Below are 13,193 nucleotides of genomic sequence, written 5' to 3' on the forward strand. Positions count from 1 at the left end.
GTGCCATGGTGGAACCTTCTCTTACAAGGATCCAGGGTGCCATGCCAGATACCTGGCTGTCCTCCCTCTCTCTTTCTCACCCTCCCTCCCCAAACAGTTGGGAGTCCTCAGTCCCTTCCTAGTAACTCTCACTCTGCCCACTTCACAGACGCCACTGTCACTCCCCACATCCGGGTTTCCAGGTTCTCACTCTTGCTCCCCGGGATTATAACCTCCTAACCATTCTTACTGCTCCGTCTCTCCCCACCCGTCCACATCCCATGCTGCTCTCAAAGCTCACATCACATTTCACTGCTCAGCTTACAACCCTCCACTGACATCTTGCTGCCCGCAGTATATGGTCCAGGTTTCCTAAAGCCTGTGTCCAGGGCTCCCCATGGTCCCTTCAACCTCCCCAGCCACATCTTCTCCTCACGTCAGGTCCAGAAGCACAGAAGTGGTGCTTTCAGAGCCCTCTACACACTGGGCTGCCCCACAGTTCTGCCCCTTTGATCTTCCCTTTGCCTGGAGCCCACATCTCACTCTTTCACCTGGCTAATTCCTACGTGAGTCAGGGTCAAGTCAGGTGTCACCTCCTCTGGGAAGCCTTCTCTGCTCTTCCCTCTCTTCACACCATCAAGAGAGGCTACTACCTTGATACACCACACTGACCTTTATCTTGATAGATTTCTTTGTTGAGTTGTGATTTTAATCAAGTCATATGCCAAGTTGTGCTAACACTGTATCTGAGTCCATGTTTGCTTTCCACACTGGCTTTTAAGCCACTTAAACTCAAGAACCACATATTAATCATTTTTGCCTTGTACAGTGCCTGACGTATAATGAATGTCCGATAAATGCTGGTTAAACGTAACTGAAAAAGTAAATTCGCTTTTCCGTTTAAAGGGGAAAAATGGAATGAGGCTGTGGTTCTGCCTCCAGGAAAGCTGGCGTGATCTTTGCAGCTTCTCAGCCTACACCTGTGCTCCATTCTTCCCTGCTTTACTCTGCAACTGAGCTGCAGCCTTTAGCTCATCCCAAACTATGGACCATGAGTTCCAAGTATAGCAATCCTCTTCTCCAAAGGTTTAGCACGTTTCCTGGCTATATCACTTGACTACTCTGGGCAGAGAATTACAGAAAATCCAAATTAAACCAGCTTGAATAATAAAGAGGATTTCTTGGCTCAGGTACTAAGGAAGTCCAGACACAGTGTGGAGATCAGGCAAGGCTTAATCAGGGCTCTGCTTGTTTCCTGCCATTGTTTTGGCTACACTCTTTTTCTGCCCATTGGCTTCACCCTCAAGCTGCCAGCAGAACGGCTACAGCAATTTGAGGTGCAGGGTCCCAATGACAGTATCAGAGGAAGAGAAGTCGTATCTAAACAACTACAGTTCTGTTTTCCCAGAAGCTTGCAGCAAACTTCCCTTTGTGTTTTATTGTACTGAATTGGATAACATTCCTGTTTCTAAGACAATCCCATGGGTCAGGAAATGTCATACACTGATTGGCTTAGATCTGGTGTCCTGAGAAGGGATAACCCTTAGGGTGACCAGGCTTTCCCTTGGAATTGAGGTTCTGGGTAGCTCCCCTAAAAGTGAATGGACCACCTGTGGGAGAGCTGGAAACCTAAATGAAAACCAGGTACAGAGCCATGGGGAGGAAAATGGCTCAGTGCCCACTGTGCTAGGCAGTATTTACTCTACCCTTAAAGTCCTCCTCTTCTGGTTCCTCATGGGTCACAGCAGAAACCCTGGAACTGTGAGGGTGTGGAGTCACAAGAAAAGTTGACTGCGTTCAGAGTCAGTTCAGCAATGTGTGGTCGGGCAGTGTAAGTGGGATGGGGCATGTGAGGATGCCCTGTGGCTTCCAACAAGTGTCTCTCTCTCTCCTGCTGGTGCAGTAGGGAGTGGATTAAACCTCCCACTTGTCTCCACTTCACCTGTCCCTAAAGCACGCATTGAGGGGGGCGTGGCTTTTGACGATTTCTAAAAGCTTTTTTTTTTTTAAACATCTTTATTGGAGTATAAAAGGGGAAGTAACTAGGGAAAGTGAGCAGCTTCCTCCCCCTTCTCCTTGGTCCTCTTACTCGTTTTCTCTCTTCCCCTAGGCTCTGCAGGGAAACATGGAGGCTGGTGGCAGGGCCTCTGCTAAGGGGGAGGGATCTCCTGGGAAGCCAGGCTGTGGGCCACCCCCCACCCTGAGCACGATGACTGGTCCTCACTGGACCCCAGCAGGAAGGCTGCTTTTCTCCCAGGAGCTCTGAAAGTTCCTTGCTGTTGGACCCATACCCCCCTGATGACTGTGTGCCTTCTTTCCCCCTCTAGATGTTCGACTGGATAAGCCACAACAAGGAGTTATTCCTCCAGAGCCATACAGAGATTGGAGTCAGCTACCAGCACGCCCTCGACCTCCAGACGCAGCACAATCACTTCGCCATGAACTCCATGGTGAGTGCAGGGTGTCTTCTCGGGGGCAGGAGAATAACGAGGGGTACGGGGCCGCGGTGGAGAGGGCAGAAACAGACTTCCAAGCCGAGGAGGAATGAGAAACTCTGAACATGCGGCCTCTTTTAGCATTCCATTTGCCAAGATAGGGACGAGTGCAGGACACGTGGTGAGCCGGCTGTTCCCGCAGCAGATTATGGCCTCATTTCTGCCTCCGGACCCTGCTTTACATGGTGAAAGGATTGTGCTGGGGTTGTAGAAGCCATCAGCCCAGTGCAAGACTAGAAAGGAGAGTGCCCAGTTCCACTCCGCTGACTTAACCCACTGGCATGTGTGAGTCACTAAGCTGGGACGAGAGGCACCTCGGGCTGTGGCGCGTTGGAAACGGTTGAGTGAACTGGGCTGCTGAGACTAGAGAAGAGGAGCCTTGCGGGACACACGGTTGCTGGCTTCAGTTATGTGGAGGGCTGCCTTGGAGAGAAGAGGGTGGAATTATCTTGTGTTGGTCTAGGAGGCAGAACGGTCCAGGGGACGGCAGTTGGAGGGGGAGGCAGCACATGGCTCAGGAGGTGGGATGTACTGAAAGTTAGTGAGCCCCCCGGGATGGGGAGACTTCAAGCAGACGCTGAATTCAGAGAGGGATGTTTGCTAGCTGTGTGGCCATAGGAAATTTACCTGTCTGTGCTTCCATTTCTTCATCTGTAAAATGGAAATAATAATAGCCACCTTATAGGGTTGTTGTGAGGATTCAATGAGTTAATTGTAAGGTGACTGGAGATGTGCCTGGTGCATAGTCCGTTATCAGTAAATACTGGTATTATGATAATGATGATGCTGGTGATACAGGAATCTAGTCCAGATAACACCTGTGATTCCTCATAAAACTAACACTTTGGGATAGTAATTTTTCCATGTGGTCTCCCCAAGACTTTGAAATCTTGTCTGCCCCTTGAACCCGCTGTATCTGAAATGTCTGCAGCCTAAGTATGCCTCGACATCTCTCTCTCTCCCCTCTGCCAGCTCTTCGTGCTTGTACTACTGGTACAAAAGAATAGCTCCACCGTTCCCCGTGTATCTGAACTCCAAAGACACCATATCATTTCATCTGGTGATGCTGGGAGTGGGGCGGGTGTTAGAAAAACATAAACACAGAGGATCACAGAGGCCAGGAAGGAAGATAATTTCATTTTCTATGGAGTTGTTTTAACAGTGTTATACACTGGACTGTGTTATACACAGAAATAATTCTGGCCTCAAGTTTTCAGTGTCTAGTTAGGGAGATAACTCAGACAGTCATGGTACAGCTTGATATGTGCGGTGATAGAGATGTTGAGTGACCTAAGAAAAGTACAGTCTCAGTGGTTTAAAGTAATAGAGGTTCATTTCTTGTTCCTACCACATGCCCATCACTGGCTGATGGGGGCTGTTCTCATCGCACTCACTCGGGGACCCAGACTGAGGGAGCAGCCACTGTCTCAGATGCAGCCAGTGCCTCAGCAGACAAAGCAAGTAGCCAAGCGCACGCTAGCTCTGAAACCTTCCGCCTAGAAGTGACGCATTTCACTACCCAACACCAGTCACACGGCCACATCTCACATCGTGGGTGGAGGTATATGGTCCTACCTCCACATGTTGGGGAGTGGGTATTTGTGAATAGCCCTAATGATTAGCACAGGGAGCCATTGCAGGATGTAAGGTAGAGGTGAACAGCGTGAGATTTGCATGGGAAGGGACCTCTGGCTGCAGAACAGAAGGTTGTGGGACCAGGCAGGGAAAAGATCAATATTGACTGTGTTACCAATTTGGGCCACAGCAGCCTTGTCTTCATCTAAATGCAAAGACTAGTCCAACTAGTCTTCTATAATTATGTCTCATCCCAGGCTCGCTTTAGTCACAGAGGAGCAAACCAACTGATCACAGGTGATTAAGAACATGAACTCAAATCTAGTCAGGTTTGATTATCTGTGTGCCTTGTGGATTTCCCCTGGTGAATTTTACAAATTCTGTGCCGGAATCTTCATGTCACCCAACTGCCTGGCCCTAAGGCAGACAAACTCATTTTAATAAGAAGCAAAGACAAACATAATTAGGGAAGTAAGTCTACCATCAAGCCCCTCAAAACAATGAACTACAAAGTTAAATAGAAAGAGCCTTTGGCTTTGAATTATCTGCACCACTGCTCTTCTCTGTTAATATGGATAACTGAGAGTTAATAACACATCAAAAACCTTTCCTCTGACAAATTTACTTCTGAAGTCTCCATTTTCAGGACAAAAAAAATGAAAACGAGGGAGGAAATTTACTGAAGGGAAGCATCTTCTGGAGCTGGGAGGGAGGAAGAGGAGGTTTAATATACAACAGCCAATTAGCATGTGCCAGCCCATCTCTAGTCTCCCATTGCCTGCAGCACTCGGAGGCCTGTTTAGCCTGATTAGGCTGGCTCTCCTCTCTGGCTGCAGGGCAGGGGAAGGGAAATCCCAGGGTTGTTTGATCAAATTGGCTGAACTGGTGCGTTATAAACACCGCAGGTGCTTTTGTTAACTGGGAGGTTTACAGGTTTCTTATTAAAAGGGACTTCCCCTAAGACGGATGTCAGCAACCCAAGGAGGTGAATAGAGGGAATTACAGACTCCTTTTCTCTGGCCTGAGTGATGGATGTTGCTGCCAAGAAACAGATGAATTTAAGCAGCTACTGCTGGAGCCCAGTGACTGTAGGAATGATCAGTTACTCAGGGGAAGTGGGAATGTGGATTGTTTTGTAAGTTCACTGAGGCATTTCCTTCGCGGTTCTTGGAAAAGAACCTATACATATGCCCACACATCTGTCCATGTAAAGGTACATGCAGCGTACTTTGTTTCAGGCTACAGGTGAGTTCTTTGCTACTGAATCCTGTTTTATCAGTGAAATAGGCCAGTGATCCCTTACCTTTCGGGGAGGTCACAGACCCCTTTGAAATCTAATGAAAGTTGTGGGTCTTCTCTCCAGAGAAATGTATGTGGACAACTTTTTTTAGGCATTTTCAGGGGATTCAAGGGAATCCTAAAGCCTATCGATCACCCTCCCCAATATAAGATCTCAAGAACCTCATGACTTCTTTCTTCATTCATTCCACAAATAATTAAGGATTAGACATTGTGCTGGATGTTGGGCATATAGTGGTGAACAAAATGGTCTGTCCGTGGAGGTTCCAGTGGAGAGACAGGTGATATTATATAATCTCATAAGTAAATATATAAATACAAATCAGTAAGTCTCGTGTTGGAAGAGTAAGCGCTGCTACGATGGAGGATGACAAAAGGGGCTCCATTTAAATGAGGGGAGGTCAGGTATATTTTTCAATTAATAATCAGTATTGACTTAATGCTTATTGTTCATTCATTGATAGTAATTAATGGTCTGTGAGTTAACTCTATAAAGTACCAATTTTTCTTTATAATTTAAAGAACACCTAGGTATACTGTTTGGTAAATGAAGATGATCTAGTTATAATTTATCTGTTTTTTAAGTTTTATTTTGATATGTCTAGTTTTATATACCAGTTAAAGACCCGACCCCAGCTGAGGTGACCATTACTGAGAAATAATTGCATATCATTAAATCATGGAAGCAAAATCAGAAATTTCCTAAATTTTGTCTGTGAATTGGTACCAATAAAGGCTATCAATTATTAACATGTGGAGAGTGTGGGAGTATAATGCCCCACTGAGTATGGTACGTGAGCAACTCTGAAAGAAAAAGGTTAAAATTGGTTGGTCTTTGGCTTTCTGTTACAACATGTTTTTTTGCAGTTTCCACTGGAGAATCCTATTCTTTTGATCTTTAATAATAATAATAATAACCCACCTACTAAACCCAGTGGGAAGATACTCTCTGGCTTCTTATAGTGCCTCATAAAGCCAGGTTTCCTGAGCTCTCTGGGGCCCTCCTTTTTCTTAATTTCGCCTTCTGTTGTGAAAGGCTTTCTCACAAATTCTCCTTCCCCTGAATGTGGCCTCCACCTCTGATGGGAGTGTGGGCAGATGGAAGTAGGGTCGGGTTGTACTGTAATACGCAACAGAACAATCAGGTAGCCATCTGTGCTCTAGTTCCTCATGAAAAAGACACTCACAGGAGTACATACAAACATAACACAGTCTTATTTACAATTTTAATTAGCTGGTTCTTTGGGAAAAATAAATTGCTAATGGTTTCTGTCTAGAGTTTTAAAATATGAAGTGATATTCATTTTCTATTGTTACGACTGTGAAGACTCACATTAGTGATAACCATGTGCAGCTGGACAGTAGGAAGCCTTTCTGCTGCGGCATGTTGATAGCTGCTTTAATCCTATTAATTTGCTCACCAGAGGCACATACTGCCACTTGATGGTGTGCAAATCAGACCAATTGCAGCAAAGCCTGTGGTGCTCTCTTTGTTTTGAGGGAAAGTTACAAATGGTAGCACCAAGGAAAAATCAGATCTGGTGCAAGAGAGGTAAAGATTCTGAGCAGGTTTCCTGACCCCAATTTGAGAAGCCTTGTTCTGGGGTCCTCTGTCATCTTTGATTCTCAGCAGCCCCAAACCATGATTCCGCAAGTAATTCCCTACCCCCAAACAGACAGCACTTCCTGTGATGAAGTGACCCCACTTCCATCGCCCACACTCCCATCAGAGCAGGAGGCCACACTCAGGGGAAGGAGAATTTGTGAGAAAGTCTTTCACAACAGAAGGCAGAATTAAGAAAAAGGAGGGCCCCAGAGAGCTCAGGTTTTGGAGAACACACACGTGCATGCACACACACACACACACACACACACACACAGGCACACACACTATTGTGATGTTTAATAGCCAGGATTTGACCCTGTCATAGCCACAAAGTCTCTTAGTACACATAAAATCTGTTGAAAAAGAGAAGAGATGAGTTTTAGCTTGTATGCATTAGTCTTTTTAGTACAATTTTTTTTTTCAAAGAATCTTGTAGTAGACTTGCTAAAAATGTAGATTTCTTTTTGGCTTCCACCCCAGTCCTAGAAAATCATAATCTCTGGGGGATGAGGCCCCCAAACCTCCATTTTTTAAACAAGTTTCATGGGTGATTTATGTACATATTAAAGTTAGAGAACTGTTGTTCTGTGGAGATGTATATGTATTTATAAAATAGTCACACCCTAAAATAAAGCATTACAGGTTCTGAAAGAGAGTCCACTTCTAGTATGACAGCATGAGGCGCTTTGCAAACCTACTCTCCAGTGAAACTGGTAGACATTATTTTAAAAGAACCATTTAAAGTCTCTAGAAATGGTCCTAAGTGCACACAGCAAATGAAGAAACATTCAAGAAAATTTACTAAAACTTGGTAAGAACAGTGAATCTGTGGTATTTGAACCAGGACCCTCTTTCCTCCCACCTCCCAGCTCAACGAAATGGAAACGCTATTCCAGACTAGTGCAACCAAGAACACAGGGTCTCCTTTGCCCCCAGATCCCAATTGAAGGACTGTCTTCCCAGATAGGACATTTCATATCCTGGTCCAAGCTACCTGTTGCTGAAATTAAGTTCTAGGTGAGTATGGCCAAGAGGTGGGGACTCCTTCTTCTGCCTAGCCCCCACTCATGGAGCAGAGGCTATACCATGGGCACAACACTGCTGAGAAATAGTGTTGCCTGGGAGTAGAAACAAACTATAAAACAGAGAGCCCCAAATCTTGTCCCAAAGCAACTGCATTTATTTGCAATAGAGAGTAGAGAAGGTCAAGCCAATAGCACTCTCAAAAATGCCCTTAGGGAAGTTATGGTGAGAGGCAACTGGGAGAAGATTTCTAGAGTCACTGGAGATATAGGATAAATAGTAGGCAGGCTGGTTTGCCAGAGAGAAAGAGACTTCCTGGGGCCAGAACAAATCTTAAGTAGTGACCTCAGGAACTGTCCCTTCAAAGGAGCTTGGATTTGATTGGATAGATCTGTGAAGCAGATCTATATTTATACCCCAGGACATTGTTGAAAGCAATAGAGTAATGAGCTGGAAATTAGTGGAACAGCTGGGTGTGGTCAGGGAAAGAGAATGTTAAAGAGAGGACTGCGAAGACCAGTGTCATCCCAGGGTGACTGTGGGCATACCCAAGGCTGCATCCCCTGAGGAGCAACATCAGAAGTTTCCCACTAAAATAATCCAGCCAGTCACTAAACAAATAAGCAAGTAAATAACAATAACAAGCCCCAGAAGTGTGGGAATCAGTACCCAGAGATGCTACAATGTATTATCTAAATGTCCAGGTTCCAGCAAAAAATTATGAGCTATGAAAAGAAACAGAAATGTATGATGGGGGGGTGGGGTGGGGGGAACAAATGGATAAAAAGCACACACTGGAAAAAGCAAGAAACAGAAAATGCCTGTGAGAGTGACCAGATATCAGATTTAACAAAGATTTCAAAGTAACCATTATAAATATGTTTTATTTAAAAAACCAAAAACTGAAGGAAACTATAATTGAAGAAGTAAAAGTAGGTATGATGATATCATCTCACCAAACAGAGAATATCAATAAAGAGATAGAATTTATTTTGAAAAGTAGCAAAAGGAAGTTCTGGAGTTGGAAAATACAATCACTGAAATGAAAAATTCACTAGAGGAGGTCAACAATAAGTGAATTGGAAGAAGAACCTTGAAGATAGAGCAATAGAAATTATGCAATCTGAAGAACAGAAAGAAAAAAGAATGAGGAAATGTGAACAGAGCCTCAGAAAAATGCAGGACATCATCAAATGTACCATCATATGCATAATGGGAGTACTAGAACGAGAGAAGAGAGAAAGGAATATTTTTTTAAAATTATAGCTGAAATCTTCCCAAATATTGAAAAATAATCTACATAGCCAGGAAACTCAAGGAACTCCAAGTAGGATAAAGGAAAGAGATCCACAAACAGATTCATCATAGTGAAAATACTGAAACCTAAAGACAGGGAGAAAATCCTGAAAGCAGCAAGAGAGAAAGGAGTTGTCACAGGGGAATCCCAATAAGAATAATAACTGATTTCTCATCAGAAACAATGGAGCCCAGAAGGAAGTAGAATAACATATTCAAAGTGCTTAACGGAAAAAAACTGTCAACCAAGAATCCCATATTCAGCAAAGCTATCTTTCAAAAATGAAAGTGAAATAAAGATATTTCCACATAATCAAATACTGAGGAAATTTGTTGCTAGCAGACACACCTTATGAGAAGCAATAAAGGAATTTCTTTATGATGAAGGCGAGTGACCCCAGACTCGCTCTTTTGAATCTGTACGAAAAAGACAGAGAGCACGGGGAAAGGTAATTACATAACTATAAAAGACAACATAGGTGCAAATTTCTTCTTCTTTCTTCTCATCACTGACTTAAAAATCCATTGTATAAAATAATATGTATACATTATACTACTGAGCTTATAACATATAGAAATGTAACATATTTTCCAGTGACAGCACAAAGGAGGTAAGTGTAAAGCTGTATAGGGCTAAGGAAGTTACTCCAGATGGTAACTTGAATGCACAGGGACAGAAGAAAACACCCAGAAATGATAAATAAGGAGGTGAATATAACAAGAGCTATAAACTTATATTTACTCTGCTTTCTTCTCTCAGCTTCTTCAAAACACATAAAATTATAAAAAGTGATACAATCTAATGCTGGGTTTATAACATTTATAAATGTAATATGTATAATAACATCACAAAAAGAGGGGAAAGGGCTCACTCCCTCTTGCGAGAGCACCGGAATCACAACTAACTGCTGAACAATCATCAACAGGAAGACACTGGAACTCACCAAAAAAGATACCCCACATCCAAAGACAAAGGAGAAGCCACAGTGAGACAGTAGGAGGGGTGAAATCACAATAAAATCAAATCCCATAACTGCTGGGTAAGTGACTCACAAACTGGAGAACAATGTTACCACAGAAGTCCACCCACTGGAGTGAAGGTTCTGAGTCCCACGTCAGACTTCCCAACCTGGGGGTCCAGGAGGAATTCCTAGAGAATCAGACTTTGAAGGCTAGCGGGATTTGATTGCAGGACTTTGACAGGACTGGGGGAAACAGAGACTCCAGTCTTGGAGGGCACACACAAAGTAGTGTGTGCATCAGGACCCAGGGGAAGGAGCAGTGACCCTATAGGAGACCGAACCAGACCTACCTGCTAGTGTTGAAGGGTCGCCTGCAGAGGCAGGGAGTGGCTATGTTTCACTGTGAGGACAAGGACACTGGCAGCAGAAGTTCTGGGAAGTACTCCTTGGCGTGAGCCCTCCCAGAGTCCACCATTAGCCCCACCAAAGAGCCCGAGTAGGCTCCAGTGTTGGGTCGCCTCAGGCCAAACAACCAACAGGGAGGGAACCCAGCCCCACCCATCAGCAGACAAGAGGATTAAAGTTTTACTGAGCTCTGTCCACCAGAGCAGCAGCCAGCTCTACCCACCACCAGTCCCTCCCATCAGGAAACTTGCAGAAACCTCTTAGATAGCCTCATCCACCAGAGGGCAGACAGCAGAAGCAAGAAGAACTACAATCCTGCAGGCTGTGGAAAAAAACCCCACATTCACAGAAAGATAGACAAGATGAAAAGGCAGAGGTCTATGTACCAGATGAAGGAACAAGAGAAAACCCCAGAAAAACAACTAAATGAAGTGGAGATAGGCAACCTTCCAGAAAAAGAATTCAGAATAATGATAGTGAAGATGATCCAGGACCTCGGAAAAAGAATGGAGGCAAAGATCAAGAAGATGCAAGAAATGTTTAACGAAGACCTAGAAGAATTAAGGAACAAACAAACAGAGATGAACAATACAATAACTGAAATGAAAAATACACTAGAAGGAATCAATAGCAGAATAACTGAGGCAGAAGGATGGATAAGTGACCTGGAAGACAGAATGGTGGAATTCACTGCCACAGAACAGAATAAAGAAAAAGGAATGAAAAGAAATGAGGACAGCCTAAGAGACCTCTGGGACAACATTAAACACAACGACATTCGCATTATAGGGGTCCCTGAAGGAGAAGAGAGAGAGAAAGGACCAGAGAAAATATCTGAAGAGATTATAGTCGAAAACTTCCCTAACATGGGAAAGGAAATAGCCACCCAAGTCCAGGAAGCGCAGCAAGTCCCATACAGGATAAACCCAAGGAGAAACACGCCGAGACACATAGTAATCAAATTGGCAAAAATTAAAGACAAAGAAAAATTATTGAAAGCAGCAAGGGAAAAATGAAAAATAACATACAGGGGAACTCCCATAAGGTTAACAGCTGATTTCTCAGCAGAAACTCTACAAGCTAGAAGGGAGTGGCATGATATACTTAAAGTGATGAAAGGGAAGAACCTACAACCAAGATTACTCTACCTGGCAACGATCTCATTCAGATTCGATGGAGAAATCAAAAGCTTTACAGACAAGCAAAAGCTAAGAGAATTCAGCACCACCAAACCAGCTCTACAACAAATGCTAAAGGAACTTCTCTAAGTGGGAAACACAAGAGAAGAAAAAGACCTACAAAAACGAACCCAAATCAATTAAGAAAATGTTCACAGAAACATACATATCGATAATTACCTTAAACGTGAATGGATTAAATGCTCCAACCAAAAGACACAGGCTTGCTGAATGGATACAAAAACAAGACCCATATATATGCTGTCTACAAGAGACCCACTTTAGACCTAGGGACACATACTGACTGAAAGTGAGGGGATGGAAAAAGATATTCCATGCAAATGGAAATCAAAAGAAAGCTGGAGTAGCTATACTCATATCAGATAAAATAGACTTTAAATTAAAGAATGTTACAAGAGACAAGGAAGGACACTAGATAATGATCAAGGGATCAATCCAAGAAGAAGATATAACAATTATAAATATATATGCACTCAACATAGGAGCACCTCAATACATAAGGCAACTGCTAACAGCTATAAAAGAGGAAATTGACAGTAACACAATAATAATGGGGGACTTTAACGCCTCACTTACACCAATGGACAGATCATCCAAAATGAAAATAAATAAGGAAACAGAAGCTTTAAATGATACAATAGACCAGATAGATTTAATTGATATTTATAGGACATTCCATCCAAAAAGAGCAGATTACACTTTCTTCTCAAGTGCGCACGGAACATTCTCCAGGATAGATCACATCTTGGGTCACAAATCAAGCCTCAGTAAATTTAAGAAAACTGAAATCATATCAAGCATCTTTTCTGACCACAACGCTATGAGATTAGAAATGAATTACAGGGAAAAAACATAAAAAACAAAAACACATGGAGGCTAAACAATACGTTACTAAATAACCAAGCGATCACTGAAGAAATCAAAGAGGAAATCAAAAAATACCTAGAGACAAAGGACAATGAAAACACGACGATCCAAAACCTATGGGATGCAGCAAAAGCAATTCTAAGAGGGAAGTTTATAGCTATACAAGCCTACCTCAAGAAACAAGAAAAATCTCAAGTAAACAATCTAACCTTACACCTAAAGGAACTAGAGAAAGAAGAACAAACAAAACCCAAAGTTAGCAGAAGGAAAGAAATCATAAAGATCAGAGCAGAAGTAAATGAAATAGAAACAAAGAAAACAATAGCCAAGATCAATAAAGCTAAAAGCTGGTTCTTTGAGAAGATAAACAAAATTGATAAACCATTAGCCAGACTCATCAAGAAAAAGAGGGAGAGGACTCAAATCAATAAAATCAGAAATGAAAAAGGAGACGTTACAACGGACACCGCAGAAATACAAAGCGTCC

The 13,193-nt window shown here is 43.1% G+C and overlaps 1 protein-coding gene across 1 annotated transcript in view; it reads left to right on the forward strand.

Annotated features, from left to right (window-relative positions):
• Positions 1-11,959, forward strand: part of LOC309628861 (kalirin-like) — a 258,727-nt gene extending 246,768 nt beyond the window's left edge. The window contains exons 7-8 of the mRNA XM_082392348.1: positions 2,307-2,429; positions 7,824-11,959. Coding sequence (XP_082248474.1) covers positions 2,307-2,429; positions 7,824-7,901 — 201 coding nt within the window. The 3' untranslated portion in view covers positions 7,902-11,959. The remainder of the gene's footprint in view (positions 1-2,306; positions 2,430-7,823) is intronic.
• Positions 11,960-13,193: the final 1,234 nt, after the last annotated feature.

Source organism: Balaenoptera borealis (genome assembly GCF_965194805.1).
Source record: "Balaenoptera borealis genome assembly, chromosome: 5".
In the NCBI taxonomy this organism is placed as follows: domain Eukaryota; kingdom Metazoa; phylum Chordata; class Mammalia; order Artiodactyla; family Balaenopteridae; genus Balaenoptera; species Balaenoptera borealis.